This window comes from Ruditapes philippinarum, unplaced genomic scaffold (assembly GCF_026571515.1).
Source record: "Ruditapes philippinarum isolate M1 unplaced genomic scaffold, ASM2657151v2 ctg4016_1_1_1_1, whole genome shotgun sequence".
Lineage (NCBI taxonomy): Eukaryota > Metazoa > Mollusca > Bivalvia > Venerida > Veneridae > Ruditapes > Ruditapes philippinarum.
In genome coordinates, this window is record NW_026851559.1 from 9,892 (window position 1) to 30,668 (window position 20,777).

Consider the following 20,777-nt stretch of genomic DNA (forward strand, 5'->3'; position numbering starts at 1 on the left):
TCGTAGACTGTCTGTCCCTGTCTGTAACATAAAGATACTTAGGGGTTATCGAAACAATAGGAAACCGTAAATTCCCTTTGATTCTATTCATTTAGTAAGCTCTTATGTGGTTACGTTTTCTCTGATATGGCTAACAGAACTAAAGAGAGAACAAAAGAGTAGCACTTAAATACCAACCTTTGGGCACATCCGTCCGGCCATTTGTCCGAAACAAAAGTGACCGGATAATCCTAAAAAAACTTCTCGTGCAATTTCATCCAAACTTATTATCAAACTAAATCAACTTAATTAAACCGAGCCTGCAACATTTACAATTTTGACGTGTAGGGCTTTTTTAAGGGATTATTATTTTCTCTATTTTACATGAAAGATCAGTTGTGAATATCGTCGGCATTTTCTTGTACAGTTATTTTAGCTCGACTATTCGAAAAATATGAAGATCTATTGCAGTCACCCCGGCGTCGGCGTCCACGTGCGCGTCTGCGTTTGTTAAAGATTTTTGTAAAGTCAAATATCTCAATTGTTGCTTGAGATATTAAATTGAAACTTACAATACTTACATAAAGTAATAATGTTCATCAGATTGACAAGTTGGATATCTCTGCCTAAAATATTAACAGAGTTATGCCCGTTTTTAACTTAGAATTTTTGGTTAAAGTTTCTGTAAAGTCAAATGTCTCAATTATTGTTTGAGATATTAAATTGAAATTTACAATACTTTTTTATAGTAACAATGTACATCAGTTCGCAAAGGTTCATAACTCTGTCTGCAATATTTGCAATTTAATGCCCCTTTGAATCTTATAAATTTTGGTTAAAGGTTAAAGGTCTTAAGAACTATCAAAAATATTTACTTGAAACTTTACACATGTACTTATGGTAATAATTGAAGGTCACATCTCAAGATCCATTACTCTGCCATGTATTTTGACTGAATTATACTCCCTTTTGAACTAAAAAAATCTCCTTTTCTTGGTTAAGTTTTACATGCAATTTTTGCATATCTCCGAAACTATTAAAGATACAAACTTGAAACTTCATATGTATATTGTGGTCATAAATAATGATCACTGAACAGCATTCATATCTGCGTCATGTATTAAGGCTGAATTATCTCCCCCTTTTTATTTAGTATCTTGGTTAATGTTTACATGTAAGTTTTACATATCTCAATAACTATCAGAGATTTTGATTTGAAACTTCACATATGCATGAAGGGTCATAATTGCATGTCACTGACCAAGTTCCAGTACTCTATCTTGCATTAAGGCTGATTTATCTTCCCTTTCCTTCTTAGTCTTTTTGGTAAATGTTTACATGCAAGTTTTACATAACTCAATAACTATCAAGTTATTTATTCAAAACTTCAAATATGTATTTTTGGTATAATTGTAGGTCACTGCCCAAGATCCATAATTCTATCTTGCATTTTAGCTGATTTTTTCTCCCCTTTTGAACTTTATATATATATTTTTTTCCGAATATTTAATTACATAACCTTTTGAGATATAGCCTTGATTCTTACATTACTTGTTCTGTAATCAATTAATATTTCAATTTTCACTTTCAGTACTACAAACTTCTTTTCAAAAGCCATGTTCATAATAATATTCTGATAAATATAAAATGCATTTCCACTTAACCAGCCGGACTAGCGCACAGATAGTGTGCTCGTCTGTCAAAAGGTAGACCTGTTTTCAATCCCTGTCCTTTCCATTGGTTCAATGCCGTTATTTTGATAACTGTTCTAATTGTCGAGCATGCTGTCATCGGACAGCTCTCATTTGCTTATTTCCAAATTTATGCCCCTTTTTATACTCAATGAATTTCATGGTTATTTTTTGCTTGTAAGCTGGTATCTCCCTAACTACTGAAGGAAATGGATTGAAACTTAACATATATTTCCACTGTGAGTTTTTAAGATGATTGGCACAAGCCCATAACTCTATTTAATCTAAGGAAAGATTTAGTAATAAAAACTAGAACAAATTTCCAAGATATGGGGGCTGCGCAGCATCGCCTGAAATAAAATTGAAATATTCTCTGTTGGAAAAACTAGCATGTAATTGTTTAGTTAACACTTTTTTAGGTATTTTATCTTTTTCTATCTATAATCCATACATACATTTAAACATCAAACTCTGATTATTATTTACACGCAAAGCAAAGAACTCTGATCATTATTTACACCCAAATCAAACACATTTATCAGCCACTTATACAAAATATCTTTTCACGTATACGTCTCTTATACTAGACACCTGGCGAGCCCAAGCTCTAAACAACTTATGATCAAACAAAACAATAAAATCACTACAAAATGAAAAACACAAATATGAATATCTTTACAACTCTAAGATACAGTATAAACCACAAACATTCAATCAACAATATTATCTTCACAAAATCTAATCAACATCTGAAAACAACTTAAACTGAAGCAACCAATATTTACATATATCCTCAAAACAAAGCATGAACTTATATTATCTTGACCAGACAAAATCACTCTAAACAGTCAACTATTTGCAACCAAATATTTATTACCAAACATATATAACTGAACAACCAAAACAACTAATTACAACCAATAAACCCAATTAACCGACTTCAACAAATCAACAAAACTACCTTCAAAACAACAAATTATCTTCTCAACAAAAAAGTAAACGCTACTACTGATTTAAAATCTCTCCCTTTACTCGCATATTTTCTATTCGACATTTACATCCACAGCAACAGGTTTCTAAATACACTGTTCATTGAAATATGATGCACTTCGGTGTATCGCTGTAGGAAGACATTAACTCATTTGAAAAAAATATATATATTCGTATCTACAGTAAAACTGTACAATTATTCTGACATACTCAATGAAACGTGCTTGTGACAACTCTATCGAATAGTCAAGCATTGCTGTCATCCCACAGCTCTTGTTGAAAACGTTATTGCCCTTTAATGATTTTTATCGGAATACTCGTCTTATTTCACTAAAGCAGTTTCAAATTTTCAGAATTTATACATAGCTCAAGTACTAACGCATATTACACAGGTTTTCCGGTTGCATCATATTTGAGTTGAGTTATAGCCTTTCAAATAAAAACATTTTTTATTTGTGTTGCCAGCTGCACATGAGTCAATTGTAACTACTCGGTCCTTTCTGTCAATCTTTGGATAAGGACCCCGAACACAATAGTATGAATACACAGAACTGAGGCAGTATTTCGGTCTAACCTACGCTAAGAAACTAAACTACTTGTGCAATTTTATCCAAACTTTACAGGAATGATCAGTACCAAGTCAAGTTGTGCATATCGTTGGCATTTTCTGGAATTATGATTTTCCTAAAAGTTATTGTACTTAAATATATGATTTTTATTTTCAAAGATTTTCCAAACTACCCCTCTTATACCACTAATGATATTACAAATTAAACTTTACTGGATTGAGTGGTTGCCCAAGTACTTGTGAATATTACAAAGGTTTCCGTTTGAATGATTTTTGGCCGAGTTATGGTCCTTGAAAAAAAAAGTGTTTTTGTGTTGCCAGCTACACAGGAGCTTGTCTGGTTACTCAAAACAAGAGCCACTGCCGGGTGGGGCCACGCTCGTCTATTTGAAGTCTATTTTACTTTTTGCTTGAATTTTTTTTATGAATGTTCTCCACAAAGAGCTGAAGTTACATGCATAAATTTGGAATCAACATCGTGTCAGAAATATGAATAATGCTACATGCTCAAGTGGTGTCCCCTACTTTTTATATCACCTCCTAAGTATTATGAAGCAAATGAAAATGGTAAATACGTACATAAGAACATGCGTAATGGCTGTAAAAAATCTTCATTCATACAAAGGTAGCGATTTTGTATGTACCGATTTCTTCAGTGAATGGGCCTTAAGCTTTATGCTTCGGAATAGTTTGTGTTTACCAGAGACATTCAAGGATGCATACTCACTGTATTCAAATAAACAGTTTAAACAAATCTTAAAGAAAAAAAATCCTTTTTTAATTTCAATAGGTATATACTTAATACGGATTGATAGAAGTTCTAGCAAGTAATTTCAGATACAAACAGAAATAAATAGTGTAATCTTCAATTATATAAACCGAATGTATATATTTTACATCCAAAGGAAAATATAGTATGTTTCGTAAAATATGCCTGACAACAATTTATAATTTAAAAATGGCAACAGATGTGCAATTTTAAACAAATCCGACTCAATGTCAACAGGTTGACATTTTGTACTTTTAGTTTCTACAACCATAAAAATTAATATATAAATAATGTATTATTTGCTTTTGCATTTATGAATTCACTAATCTAAGGCGGTAGTTTACTTGATATGTTGGAAATAAACTTGTCGACAACTCCCAGCATTAAATTACCAATTGTATCCGTTCTGTGTATTTATACTATTATGTTCGAGGTCCTTATCCGAAGACTGACTGAAAGGGTCGAAAAGTTGCGATTGAAGAAGATCTTTTCCAAAATGTTGTTTTGTCAAAGTATAAGGATTATACATTTATTAATTACCAAGTTACAGTCAATTAAAGCAAAAGTCAGTACAATTTCAACAACTTAACCTTCAAGGTTATTGTGATAATAAGGCCAAGGTCAAATTGGGTTTAGTATACATGAAAGTCTTATCATAAAAGCATGTCCTACTAAAATATGTAGTCAATCCATTCAATAATAACAAGTTACAGCCAGTTACAGCAAAATAATATAATAAATAAAAATAAATGAAAATTTCATTAATTTGACCTTCAATATCAAGGTCACAAATGAGTGAAAGTCAAGGTCTGTCTAGGTTTTTTAAAGGGCTGCTCCTTGAAGATTATTATGTTCAAGTTTTAAGACAAACCATTCAAAAATAACAAAGTTATAGCCACTAAAAGCAAGTACCCAGCAAGAGAGTTTGAAGGTCAAGGTCATTTATGAGTGAAGATCAAGGTCTTTATAGTCATCTAAAAGGTGTATCCTAAATAATTATTATGTTCACGTTCGGAGGCAATTTATTGAAAAATATCAAAGTCATACTAACTTATAGCAAAATCACCAAAAAAAAAATCCAAGTAAAATTTAGACATTTAACCTTGAAGGTCATAGTCATTTATGGATAAAGGTCAAGGTTGTTATTGACTTTTAAAAGGTATTGTCCTAAAGGTTGTTGTGGCCAAGTATGAAGACAATACATCAATGACTTAAAAAGTTATGATCAACATACAAGTTTTCGGACGGCAACAACAACGTCAACGGCAACGTTGACATGACTGTAACAATACATCTACTTTCAGTACAAAATTAAGTCGAGGTAAAATGTACTGGTACAATTTCACCCAATCTTCACAGGAGTAATCAATACCAAGTCTAGTTTTGCATATCATTGACATTGTTTTTGTTCAATGATTCTTGTCAGACTTATGACCCATTTATGGTTTTTGTTTGTCCGGATTAATTTTCTTATACCACTTATACTATTCTATGAAACTTGAAAATAAACGGGATTAATCTGTAGCTCAAGTAATTGCGCATATTACATAGGTTTCTGGTCAAATGATTTTTGGCTGTGCTATAGCCTTTCAATATTATATCCCGTTAATTATTTTTGTTGTCTCTTTCCACACAGTAGCTGCAACATGCAACTGGCTATCACGAGGCGACACATGTGATAACTTAGTTACACACTATTTTCACTAATTATATTTAGACAGTATTAAGATAAATGTCATGAAATAATAATCAGTTCAATCAAAGGGTTACTTCGTCTGATTTTAACAATAGCTTCATTCATTTATGAATAGTAATATTGTGCCGATGAAAAAGTAATTAGTGACTATTTTAATTTAAAACTATTAGTTATCCTTATAAATAAAGAAAAAGTAAATAGCAATAACAATTAAGTCAGGATATTAAACTGACACAAGAAGTTTGTAATACAAAGAACATAATTTACATGTGAAATTATTTTTCTGGAAGAGAAATTTTTTGTCCCACACCCTCACAAAAATAAATAAATAAAATAATAAATAAAAAAGTAAAGAAATAAAAAAAGAAAAAAAGATACATGTTGTGTGTATGTGTGCGCGCGCGCGTGTTTTTTTATATCTATTTATTCATTTTATTTATTCTATTTTACTATCATTCACAACAGAGTAATAAACATGTTTCGTCTATTTTTTGTAACTTTACTATTAATTAGTACAACACATCTGCAACTGTAAAATGTTGTCTGTAACCAAGGGACAGAGAGGGAAAAGTCCATATTAACAGAGCTTAAGATATGATTGTTTTATATGTTATTCTTTTCTTTCTTCACCAATATAGTTTTTATAGACCCTATACAATATAGTTTTTATAGACCCTATATGCTTTCAACAGAGTTAAATTATTTGTCATGAACACTGCATAGTTGTAGTCTGATTAGTATACCATTGCAGTGATTTTTTAAAAAAGAGCAAGACCACGCTTAAGATAGACCCAATAATGACAATGACTTTTTGTTTGGTTTTGATTTTGAAAAGATGCTATCACGAAAATCTTTAAGACTTATGAAGCATATTTACGGGGACATAGATTCGACATCAGAAATACTTTATGTAACACGTGCGCACGCAATGGAAGACATCAGAAATATTTTATCTGTCACGTGCGCACGCGATGGGGGACATCGGAAAATATTTAAATACCACGTGCGCACGCGATTTCTACCACGTGCGCACGCTATGACTACTACGTGCGCACGCGATAGCTACTACGTGCGCACATACAATTTATTACGTGCGCACGCAATAGCTTTTAATTTCAAAAAAGTCATGAATAAGCACTTCCCTGTCCATTTTAGAAATTGAATGTATTACGTGCTCACGTAGTAGTTATCGCGTGCGCACGTAGTAGTTATCGCGTGTGCACGTAGTAGCTGTCGTGTGCGCACGTAGTAGCTTTCGCGTGCGCACGTGATAGATCAAAATATTTCTGATGTCCCCATCACGTGCGCACGTGATAGATAAAATATTTCTGATGTCCCCCATCGCATGCGCACGTGTTAGATAAAATATTACTGATGTTCTCTCTATGTCATCGTATATTTCAAGTATAATGTATAAATTTGTCAATAACGTCATAATTAAACATTTTAGGACCAACGTAGACATTTGAAGAAAAAAAGATCTATATCGTTATGTGGTTAAGTTTTGTAGTTCATTATAATGAAGGAATCTCAAATTTGCTTTGTAAGTTTGACACGTCACAATTAAAATCGACCTCGACCTATCCTACAAACGTTATTATAACATTTAAAATAGATTGTATAGATCGCGGATACTAATATCAATGGTTTGGCTAAAATCATTGATTGTCGTTGAACGGTTGAACAGACCAATTGTGGTCAAAAGAAATAAGAACCGGGATGATATCTTAAGGTAGATAATTCCTCCAAAACAACACCTATTGTAAAATGTAGATTACATTTTGCTTGCAATTTAATTCGTTTATTGAACCTTAACAATGGTAATGTCATGCTGCAATCCTAAATTATAAATTGCAGGATTTTTTATTTCAAAGGAGCGTGTGCCTTTTCCTACACACTTTATTAGGTGTTCTTACATGATAATTCTTCTCACTATTAATAAATAAATAATGCTTAATCATAAGTCTCCCTTTTTACAGATCTTAGCTTATTCTGAAACATTTCATGAGACATTGTTTTGCTTGACTTTTGCTTTTAAACAGAAAAAGTTTTGACATTGTCATTTTTGTCAAAATTGTAAAATACTGATACCTTGAATACATCTGCTCATTATTTTATTCCGCATTTACTATAGTAATTAAAATAATTACACTATTTATTAGTGACCCGTGTTAAATACAATATGAAATACATAAGTATTTAAAGTTTTAAACCAAAGGACAAAGTCTCGCAGGCCAAGGGACCTGTACGTAACAAAAGGTTTTTAAATGGTATGACCATCCTAAAGGGCAGTACAAGGAACTAACATAAATGACAACATATGTCAAATATATACTTTAAAGGACACTCCTGTATGCAAAAATGAAACCAACTTTACCATACGGAATTAAATCTTGGATGTAAAAAGTGCCCTTTTCCGAAATAAGGAAATCTTTAAATAATCTACAATATCATCCATTTGAAAAATGTTTTCCAATTTGTAAGAAACATAATGTAACATTCATTTAACAATCCACATAAGCAAAATGATTGTTTCTAATCAAAATTCATGAAATATGTATAAAAATGTTACCCTACCCCACCCATTTTTAACACGTGTTTGACCAATTTCCTACTTAAAGAGCCTAATTTTAAAATCACCAAACTTTGTCTGTAGTATTCTTCGGTAGTCTTTTATCCAGTTTGCTCATATGAATTTGATTGGCCCCTTTTAGGGGCCGCTTACGCTAAAAATAAAAATACCTTTAAACGTCTATTTCTACAGAACTAATCTATGGATGGTCGCCAAACTTTGTCTGTAGCATTCTTAAATAGTCTTTTATCAAGTTTGCTAATATTATTTTAATTTGCCCCTTTTAGGGGTCTCTAGGACTAAAAATAGAAAAACCTTTAAACATCTTCTCCTTCAGAACTAATTGATGGATGATCACCAAACTTTGTCTGTAGCATTCTCGGGTAGTGTTTTATCAAGTTTGCACACATTAAATTGTTTGGCCCCTTTTAGGGTCTGAAAAAGCTAAAAATAGAAGTACATTTAAATGTCTATTTCTACAGATCTAATGGATGGTTGATCACCAAACTTTGTCTGAAGTATTGTTGGGTAGTTTTTTTTATCAAGTTTGCTCATATTATTTTGATTGGCCCCTTTTAGGAGCCGCTAAAATTAAAAATAGAAATACGTTTAAACATCTTCTCCTACAGAACTAATTAATAGATGATCACCAAACTCTGTAGGATTTTTAGATAATATTTTATCAAGTTTGCTCATACTAATTTGAGTGGCCCCTTTTAGGGGCCGCTTAAGCTAAAATAGAAACACCTTTAAACAACTTCTTCTTCAGAACCAATTGATGGATAATCACCAAACTTTGTCTGTAGCATTCCTGGGTAGTTTGCTTATATTAATTTGATTAGCCGCTTTTAGGGGCCACTAAAGCTAAAAATTTAAAAAAACCTTCGAACATCATTATCTACTGAAATAATTGACAGATGATCACCAAACTTTGTAGCATTCTTAAATAGTCTTTTATCAAGTTTGTCATATTAATTTGATTTGTCCCATTTAAGCTTAAGCTTAAATACCCCAGGTCATGGCATTTCTTCAAATTATTGTTTAAACATATTATATGCTCAAATTTAATATTAGAATTTATTGACATACCAACACTGAAAAGCAGTTGTTTCTGGTGAGCGACTCATGGCCATCATGGCCTTCTTGTTAAATTTAGCATTTTTCAGTCAATAGATAACTATAATAATTAAATAATAAAAATTAACAGAAAAAAGTTGACCTTTCTAAGGTTTGAATCCTCGGTCCTAAGTTTCAATGTATTTAACAAGTGTTCTAGCTGTTTGGAATACACTTCAATGCGAAATGTTGCTATGAATCTATAAAAAAGGCTTCAATATTGTTCAAACTTGGCACACATCTTGACTGTATCAAAGCCTTTGTTACGGCTTCCTCAATCTTAATTTACTGTTACTATTGCAACGAGGGTACATCTCAAAATTGCTTAAAATCACTAATTTATGATGTTTTTTTCCTTCAGAAGTGAATTCAAACTACAGTAACTGCAACTTCTCCATGGATTAAGATAGAGTCAAATGCTCTTCAGCGTAGGTTACACATTAACTAAAGGTCAACCAGCTGCCATTTTTAGCCTCTCACAAGTCAAATATTTCCTGGAGATGAAGGAGTCTGCCCCCCTCTGGCATCCCTTGATGTATCAATTTGATAGTGGATTGCGCCGAAAAAGTGATCACTTTTTTAACAACATTCCTCAAACGAAAACAAGTGTTTGGGGTCTAAATATGTCTTTTTTCATTATTTGAAGCCTCAAAAGATGGAAAGTAAAAAGGCATGAAAATAGGTCTATATGAAGTAATGGGGAAAATGATTTGTAATAAACAAATAGATGTATTTTGAACACTGTTCAACAAGTTTGGAAAATGTTAGAAATGATTGCCCAACCAAATGCAACCAGTTACAATATGCATGAATTTAAATTTACGCTGTGTACCGTTAATACTCATTAAATACACGTGTGACAATAAATTTTAGTAAATATGTAGACGCATTTATCATTCGCCCGATGTAAGCTGATTCAGGTCTATGTCCTTAGTAATATAATAATCTCTAAAATTATGATCATAAATCACCTGATTTCAGCATAGTTCAACCTCGGTTGGTTCGAACTACGATCTCTCGAACAAATTTGCGCATGCCCATTGAATTCGAGCGCAGGATGTTTGACTGCACAAATAACTGAAACGGGACAGTTATACAATACTGACCTACAACAACGATACTGTTCATAATTTTATAAAAATATGGTTAAAGATCCTTATCATTTTTACTTGTTTGTCCTAAACAAAGACAGTTACGACCAAAACCTTTACTCCGTAATGTTGAAGATGATCATATATTCAAATGTTTATTATTTTAATGTCGACAGATTCTAATGAATCTGTTTACAAATAAGCCAGACTGTTTTATTTGTCATACACAGAAAGACAATGAAATCACTCCAATTTAACCACAAGGATAACAGATGTCTAAAACAACCTAAAATTTGTCAAATCTAAATTGTCATTTTTTTCTTTTTGTAAATTTTGTATGCACCGCTATACATGTATGTATTTTATGGCTATAAATATAGCTTAAATTCTTTACTGTAAACTAAAACCTTTGTATTTGATTCAATTTATAGATTTCACCAAAGATCCCATTGTCTCTTTGTTCGAGTGTTTTTTTCGTTTATAAATGAATGAATAGATAAACGTCTCAAATGATTGGACACATTTATGATTTATCATTTAAAGTATTCATTGTAAATGGAAAATAACTATTCAAATCTTAAAATCTTAAACCACTACACTATTATGGCGTGTTATTCCTAGTGTCAAGTAGTTCAAAATGGTTAACCTAAAGCCTATTGAAAACCCATTCTCACGATAGTCATCAGTTACTATATTATTTTCTTAATGCGTCTTTAACGAGGGAACATATGTATGATACAATTAATTCTGTTATTTTAATTTATTGCATTAAAGATTTTCTTATATCCATATTTAGAGAGAAGTAAGCCCTTAACTTTAGCTGTAATACATTAAACCGTAACTCAAATTGTGTACATACATAAACCCTAACTTAAAAAACTTCTTACTTTCCTTGTTGATATGCACTAGTCCTGTTATTGTAAAATGTTCCATAAAAAATAGCATACCCTTTTAATAGGAAATGTTTACTTAGTTAATAGTCAGAATAACTGCGGATATGTAATAAGTTCCATACTAGCGTTTTTATGACATATACATGTATATGTGTTTTCCAGTTTCATCAATTGTCCAGTTTAAAAAGGAAAATAAATACCAAATGGTTAAAGTAATGAAGGTACATAAGCCTTTCTTATGATTGTTAAAATGTATACATTTTTCTTAGATATTCCAAATAACAATTTAAAATGTAGATTGTAAGATAAATATGTAAACCTCGACGTTATTTAAAATATGTTATCTATCTGAGCGGTAATTATTAGCAATCTAACTCCAGTCTGGAGTTTTGAAAAAGACCGATCTTATTTCGATTTTAACAAGACAAAATAAGTAAGACCATTTCCGCACCTTAAAGTAGTAAGTGAAATTAAAATAAAAGCTAGTATCATAGATCTTTTGTAAATTATAATTAAAATACCCATAAATATCAGACTTGATTTTACAGACGTGTTTACATCCTTGCTAAATTAATGAATCTTCATCCTGACTTATGGAATTTCTAATAACGTCGTTATGACGACTTATGAATGAAATGGATACTGGATGACGTCATTGAGCACCTTTTGAATTGTCAATTATTCTTCTGATAATTTAAATAAATGATAAGTGTCAAGATGCCTGCGAGATGTTATTATAACATTATAGAAGAAAACATAATACGGACGGAAAGAATCAATACATTTATTTATTATTGTTGCATTTGTTTATCCTTTTCATCTGAAAAAAGTAGTTAGTATTAATTGGCAGTTGATTGATTTTTTTAGTAAAATGACAAAATCACGGATCATTTTGATTTAATGATCATGAATTTATTTATGGTATTACAGAAATGATGATCTGATAACAAACGAACAATGGCAACCGCCAGTCAAGCAACGTCTTCAAGGACGCAGCAGAATCGTTGTCGTCTTTTTCGTCTGCAAATTCTGATTATAGACGGCGGACTACTAGTTCTGAGGAATATTTTCAATCAAAAACTGCAAAGTGTTACTCTTGCCGCATTGTTGAAGAATGAAAGACAAAGGATTACAAAATTAAGATCAGACAGAATAATTACGCAGGTACAATATGATCTACTGTTTCCATCAGGGGGCAGCGGTCCAGCTACAACAGACCTAGACATCACGTTAATCATATGTCTCCTTAGAAACATCAAGTCATTCGGGCTGAACAAGAAGTTCCAATGGAACTCGGTTCCCGCACAAGGTGATACCTCAGTTGAGGCTGATATTTCCCGTCTGAAAATGTACAGGAACGAGGTAAATAAGAAATAAGATAATTAGTTATGTTTTAATGTTTGAGTGCTTTGATTTATAACCTATTGTGAACAAAAATAATCTATATGACGTCTAGTTTAAATTATTAGGTATAAAATGTAAATTTTTGCTGAAATAGCTTTTAGATTATAGAACTTTAAATCCTAAGAATGTTTACTTTTAATGCTGTTTAACTTAATGTTCCTACTAATTTAGTATTATTATGTCTCAGTTACATGATGTCTTAACGTATGAAACATCTTCATTAATTAAACTACGAAACATTTCCATTAGATGGTATATATCAAAGACTGGCTTTATAATATGAGATTTAGCCAATGGTGTTGCATGCTTACATAACATTATATTTATATTTTTTGTCTTCCGCGCATATATATTCATTTGATATCAATATATTTAATATAATCTTACGTTTTAATTAGCTTAGTCACATATCTTCGACAAGTGGAATAACGTTGCCTGTCTTCGCAACAAAGTGGACGGAGATCGAACAGGTTAGTCTGGTACTTTATCTAACTAATATATCTATCTTTTTAGTTTCGTTCAGTCTTCAACCAAACCGTCTTGCTTGCCTGTAAATTAATTAGAATTCTTCACGACATAACTGTCTGAACTTTATGGAATGTAACTATTTGGCTGAAGACTTAATCGGCCCTTATGCAAATACAGGCACATGATGATTTCTCGCAAGACACATTTATATTTTCTTTTTATAAGTATCGTGTTTTCTAGTACATTTTAGAAGTCATTTGAACTTATCAATAAATTTAAAAAAATAATTTGAGGGCAAAATACATATACAATTTTATATAAGACAATCATTGTACGACAAACTAATTGTTATATTTTTCTGGTCATTTGAGAATTGGCAACCGCTCAGGCAGCTGGTGCTAGGGGGCATAGGGATGTAGCACTTCCTCATTATTCCTCATGTACGAACTCAATAATCTATTTTCATGTAGATTTCTAATTTTGCTATGTTTAAAGCTTCCAAGCAGCAATCATTTTTCCCCAGATGTTAAATAATTTTATAGATGTAAATATTTTGCTATCGCTTTTTTTGCAATGACATTTTGTATGGGTCTAGTATTGTTATAACTGAACTTAATTCATAACGGGAAAATGACGTCTACTTAAGAACGCCATTAATTTATAAAAAGCGCGCGTGAATGACGTCACTTAAATCACACATTTTGTCTCATACAGGGGGTGTGAGAAAGGTTTCTAGCAGAGGTGTAAACAGTAAATAATTCTGTCTGGTAAGATACAAGCAGAACATAGCAGAACAGAATTTAACATTTGAGCCGCGTCATGACAAAACCAACATAGTGCGTTTGAGACCAGCATAGATCCAAACCAGCCTGCGCATCCGCGCAGTCTGATCAGGATCCATGCTGTTCGCTTACCAACTCTATTACAAGTAGAGAAACTGATAACTGATAGAAAACAGCATTGATCCTGTTCAGACTGCGCGGATGCCCAGGCTGGTCTGGATCCATGCTGGTCGCAAACCCACTTGTTGGTTTTGTCGTGACGCGGCTCATTTATAATCATGTGTATTAGCACGATGATCAATGTTCAATGTCCAGTGCGTTCATATACAATGATCATTTTGTTTAGTTTTCAATAAATATGTTTTGGTGTGAGATTAATAATGGGATCGTGATTAATTTGATGGCATCCATCATGTCCTTTTCCAGGTTCTTTTGAGGTTGAACTTGGCGGTGACCCCCATACCAAACCTACAGAAGATGATTGATGACTTTAAAGTGAATCCACTTGATCCCGAAGCAGAAAGAAGGGTTCAGAAGGCCATAGACAGTTTGGCAATTGTTAGAAAAGGGAGTAGAAGCTGATTTAAAACTGATAAAAGAGAAAACCAAGGATATAGAAGTTTCTGTGAAATTTGCAAAATGTAACAGTGAAGGAGTTAAACAAGAAGACCAGTGAAAATGCTAAACAAATACAGGAATTAAAGTTAAAGGAAGAAAGTAGAAAATGTACGTCCTTGACGCTTTTTAACATAAACCATATTTTAGTTTTGATTTTATTGAAAGATCTTTTTGTCTGATAAGTGCTTAATTTTCTAAACCGATCACTTTGCCTTTCATTTTTGATTTTCATTGTTATCATTCGAAATTGTATTTGGTAATCAACATTGAAATTTAATTTCACATTCTCAACTGCTTTTTTCAGTTAAAATTTGTTTATATTCACTATATCTGTCATGTAATAGATAAATTGATTTAAATGCAGATAACGTAAAACAATTGTTAAAGTTTAATTACTTATTGCAGAAATTTACATTTAAAATATTAAATTGTCATACTTCAGGTGTCACAGCAGAGACAGAATCAATGAGACAGTCTCAATATAAAGAGTCGAAAAAAAGTAAGTTATAGCTCTTTATGAAATAATAACATATTTAAAAGATGTGTGGTATATAATTAACAATGTTGGTTCAGAACACGTTTTATGCTGTGTTTAAGAATATGATTTATGCATGTTTTGTGTATATAGAAAGAATATATTCAAGGTAAATAAGAATGAACATATATTTGAAAAGGTTTTTATAATACCTACATATTCTGTCTTTACTGAAATACATAAGTCTGTGTTTATATCTTGTTTACTTGACTTTTAAACCTCATCCTGCTTATATAAATTTTAACGATTGCATTATTTAAAATGCATGAAACATTTACATGTGTATGATTATACTTATGCGACATTCCCGCCCTCTTTGTCTATAGATCTTAATAGTTATAAGATCGTCATGATTGCATTTATAAATGCATGAAACTTATACATATTTATGATTATACTTATGAGACATTCTCGCCCTGTTTGTTTATCTTTATAGTTATAAGATCGTCATGCATGATACATGTTAAAGAAGTATTTTACATCCTTTTTGGCGAAAATACTTGCCACTTCTTACACAAATGTCATTTCACAGACGTTTTATATTTTCAATATGTGTAAAATACGGTTCAACAGAGCACGAACAATAAGTGTGTTTTCTAGTTTCAAATTTCTGTGCAAACTGGTGAATCTGTTTATTCAAATAATAAGAAATGTCTCAAAATGCATCAGAACATTTCACTTTAATTTTATATTGATAATCTGTGTATTTCAATGATAAGAAAGAGTGAGTGGAGCACCACACTAAATACCGTATTCCGGTGTATACCGGGCAAGGCGCTTGAATCATAAAATGCTAAAATCTTGCCTCTTTACTCAACGGAATGAACTTTAAAATGTCTAATTCATCTTTTCACACCGATTTAAGTATGATAATGAATGAAAAAGTAAAAGTCGGCGAAAAAAACTAAATTTGTCTATTTTGTGATCATGATTTCTGCAAGCGTCTAGAGGTACTGCTCCAATCCTGTATTGATTTAAATCCAATCAGAAGAAATGTCTCAAATTCCATGGGAACATTTCACTTTAATTTTATATTGCTATTTAGGAAAAATTTACGTCACTTCCGATTTGAGGTCACATCACACTCTAACATATATGTGATACCAGACTTTAAGTGTTATACTTAATTTCACAGATATATATTACACCCTCTTGCTTTGTTTACATTTGAATTAACGTTGTAGATTTACTTTCAATCCATATTTACTCCTTATTTTATTGTTATGATAAACAATAATTTTTATCACATTGTATTCCTCCAAAGTTCAAACACATCAAATCACAATAAAGTTCATTTGGGTGACACATAATATGACGTAATATAATAATGCATACTATTTTTCATTGGATGCCCTTTTTCAGTGACAGTCAAATTTTAGTGTTTTTTAGAGAAAAAAAGATATTACAAAATAATATTTAATCATAGTGGACCTGATGTGTAACAGCACAGGAATTTCCCTGAAAACCCTTCTTTTAAAATAATTTCTTTAACTATCAGTTTCCTTATTATTGTTTTAATATAGCAGATATGATTAAGTTCTCTTCAGAAAAGTAACGTTTTTATTTTTCTCTTTTTATGACTGTCTCTGTATGTCTGTATGTATTTATCAATTAAGCTATATTAGACAAAAAAAAATGGAAGATATATAAGAAGTGATTATCTTGCAATTTGAAATAGGTTTCTTGTATTGTAACACTTAAAGCAACATGCCTCCAGATTGGTGCTTACATGTATTTTCATATTTAAAAAAGAGATGTATTTTATAGTAAAATATTGTGAAGAGAATAAAGAAATAATTTATTGCAAACAGCACTTATAATCCACGTAAATTACGAAAAAAATGTGTCAAAATAAACAAAAATAGTTTTAACTGCGTAAGTAGCTCAGTACAAATATTGTGATAAAAAAAGTTGATATTACAAAATCAGTTCTTTATTGCAAATAACATGTAAATTATTACGCTTAAGTTAATTTTGTTAAGATAGTGGCTCATCTGAAAGCATGCAGTTTAGATATTTTTATATTTTCTATTGCTTGGTTTACTTACGGTTTCTATGACGACAATAACTGTATTTAAGCTATAAATGTGACGTCATAATTTCATATCTAATATTATGAATTTATTCAACTTATCTCTTGTGAAACAAGTATGCTTTGTTTAAAATGGCAAATCTCTGATTCAATATAAAGATGTACAAACAAAAAGATTTTCCTGTCAGATCTTAAGACGAGAAATATTTTTTTCAGGATTTTGTTCTTTATAATCTTTTTAATCCATATCAAGAAGATCTCCCATTCAGGTCTTGAATCACGGAAAATAATACATTTTCTCCACGATTTTGTTAACAACATTTACATTTCTTATCATCTTTGAAGAAACAATCATAAATAATTGTATTAATTCTAACTAGTTCAATATTCGCAATAATTGTAATAATGCATAGTTTCCATTTTGAAAAAAAAATTCCTTGATTGAATGTTATTCAACGGTCCGATTGTATTGGGGAAAAAACACAAAACAAACATTGCATGCTCCCTTCTTTTTCACACGTGCGACAAATGAACAACGCCGTCGTATGCATGGGATAACCAAACATTTAAAGAAACTGGATTCGAACTTGTGTCCGATTGTCGCCAAACGTATTGACGGATACATAAAAATCAGGGGATATTAAATTAATATAGTCGAGGTATTCTGATTGCCTTTAGAATTATTTGCCTTCTTTATGTTTAAGTGGATATTGTTTTCAGTAATACGTTTCAATCGGGGACACTTTTAATTCAGTAAGATAACATTTTAAGGTTGAAAGGTCTGCTTGTTGTTTTTCAAAAAAAACATGTATATTCTATATCGTTTAATTAAAAAGGCACCACCTTACACTTAAATTCAAGGCCTTAAAATGTTTTCCATAACTATTTGAAAAAGTGTTTGTTTTTACTACTATTGGGAAATATTGTCATCATTTGACAACTGTTTTAGCTGTTGCATTAAAGTAATCTACATTGTAAGACATAAATATAGGTGTTTTTTCTGAACTGTATCCATTTTGAGCAGAGAATATTTATTGTATTATAATATTTTTATAAAAATGATGAGTCTTGGTGTTAACAACTTTTTTAAGGTTTTTGCACTAGACATACATATATTTTCGATGGTACACTTGTCATTTAAGTAATGAAGTTTCTAAAAACTGGATATTTATAATTTGTGAATGCGTCACAGAAAAGTTTTAACAGCGCTTTGCCACATACCCGTGTCGCTTTTGCGACTCTGTAAAAACGGTATTGAACTGTCGTGCTAATATTTCGACGTGGCGTCATTTGTGTTGTAATATTAGTTATTGGTTATATGGCCCTATATAAATGGTTGTTTTGAAATATAAACCAGACTTGATTGGCGATGGTTATATTGCAAACAACCGTTTAAATAGGTCATATAACCTGTCAGGAATATTTATAACGAATTTATAATGCAGCAAACTTCCAATTTGAGAGAAATAATTTAAGTTTTCTTAAAAGATGGACAGCAGCCGTGTATATAAAACTTTTATAAAAGTCACGATTATCCAATTAAAAGGGATATTACAAACGTGCAGTATTATTAAAACATATTTGAGCATAAGCTGCACAGAATGTTAACGTTATACTATAAGCGCATCAATAAAAAGCGATTCTTTCTACCGTTAAAAGGACTCCACTAGGTTTTTTTTGACATGATGGGATCGAAAATATTTTTTTCAAGATAATTGTACCATTTCATGTAGGTTTAGACCACTCTTTGTGCAAAATTTCAGATCATTCGCGCACACAGGTTTTCCAGAAATATTATTCAAATTGTAAAAAAACTGACCCAAACTGAAAAGCGTTTAAACGCTTTTCACTCAAATTAGGCTAAGAAAAGCATAACAATACGATTTTCAATTTTTTTAAGTATATTTCTTAACTATCTTTGCATATATTACTGTTTAAAGTGCCCCAGCTCATTTATGTTAGAAATTCAAATGTTATGTTTTTAGACTTTTAAACCTCAGTGCTGTCCCTTTAATAGTTCGTATTTTGAATATGTGATAAATAAAACATTATGGTCAGGTAGCTTTATTACTAAATTTATTAGCCGAGTATCCTTCGATTTATTGAAAGTAATTATAATATTTCACAACGATTCATAATTTTATTTGACAAATATGGTGGCTGAATTTGTGCTTGTTTTCGAGGCAAAAATCTGAAAACACGAACATGCTTTTTTCGAGTGGTGGGACGAAAGATCGCCAGGCGAAAACACTCGAAAAGTGCAATTTTCGCCCCGCCACATGTAAAACACGCCACATGTTATGTATCATATCGTTACCAACAGTTTGTCGTATCTTTCCATGGCGGGGCGAAAACCCGCCAAGCGAAAAATCATATGTCGGAGTTTTCTTTTAATTTGCCGTGTCTTTTTATTTTTCGCCGCGACAGGCGAAAATTTGAAAAATATTATGTGCTTAACAAAAATGTGACATTGAATTTAACAAACCCCAATCTCCACGCAGTGATCTCCCCTTAATTCTCTTCGTCATAGATCTCTGCCACCAAGGTCCCGATATATCAGAATGTCTGATATACTATATTTTTTTTAAAAAATTGTTTTATTTACTGCTTTTATCTATCAGTTAAGTTTTTTCTCATTAGATTAAACAATGTTTATGGATAAATAAATAAATAATATGAATATTTAGAAATAATTTTAAAATTATGAGAATATTTTCTACCGAGACAATATTTTGATATTTTATATGTTTTAGCTTTTGAATTTATCTTTCGTTATTTTATACACTTTTGATTATTTTTTGATAAACCATATCGAACGTAGGCACTAAAAGTTAAAAATAAAACAGACATAGAAAAATGACGTTAGATTTTCTATGTAACGGTCGATATTTACATTTGAATTTCGACGTTACGTCATGTGACTTTCATCATCGAGTGACGTCTTTGAAGCAGTGATTACAATTCTGCCAAGGGAGGAAATCACTGTGAGGAGTTTGTGAATTTAAGTGTTAACTGTAACTCGATTTAGATCAGCATAGAAAATCTTATTATATATACTAAGGAAAATATATCTAAATGTAATAAACAAATATGTTATTATTCACAACCTATGTGACCTATTGTCTACTTTTTATTTAATTGACACATTTTCGTTTGGATATTTGAAATATTTATATCTATTATGTCTAACGGAGAAAATATATTTATACCCCGTCAAACAAAGTTTTCAGGGTATACTAGAGTCAACTAGTGCTCGGTTGATTGGTCGGGCGGACGGTCGGACGGACGGCCCGTTGCAGATTTTTGTCCGGGGCATAACTCAGAATGTACAAGAGATATCAATTTCAAATTTTGTAGGTGGATAGATCTAAATGAGTAAGCGTGCGATACAGAAGAACCGCAACCCCACCTTTTATAAATTTTAGAGTTAGTGCCATTTGTTCATTTTTACACTTTGAATTTAGTCCATGACAGAACTTAAGAACTATAAAATGCATAGTTCCTGTTTATTTCCGAACTTTTCATGATTGTTTTCTTAATCATGCTCTGTATGTATTGTTATAATTGCTTCTT

At 31.5% G+C, this 20,777-nt stretch overlaps 1 protein-coding gene across 1 annotated transcript in view; it reads left to right on the plus strand.

Moving 5' to 3' along the window:
- The first annotated feature begins 12,597 nt into the window (after window positions 1-12,597).
- Window positions 12,598-20,777, plus strand: part of LOC132744755 (uncharacterized) — a 28,908-nt gene continuing 20,728 nt past the window's right edge. Inside the window, exons 1-4 of the mRNA XM_060733569.1 lie at window positions 12,598-12,727; window positions 13,168-13,239; window positions 14,446-14,745; window positions 15,080-15,136. Coding sequence (XP_060589552.1) covers window positions 15,103-15,136 — 34 coding nt within the window. The 5' untranslated portion in view covers window positions 12,598-12,727; window positions 13,168-13,239; window positions 14,446-14,745; window positions 15,080-15,102. The remainder of the gene's footprint in view (window positions 12,728-13,167; window positions 13,240-14,445; window positions 14,746-15,079; window positions 15,137-20,777) is intronic.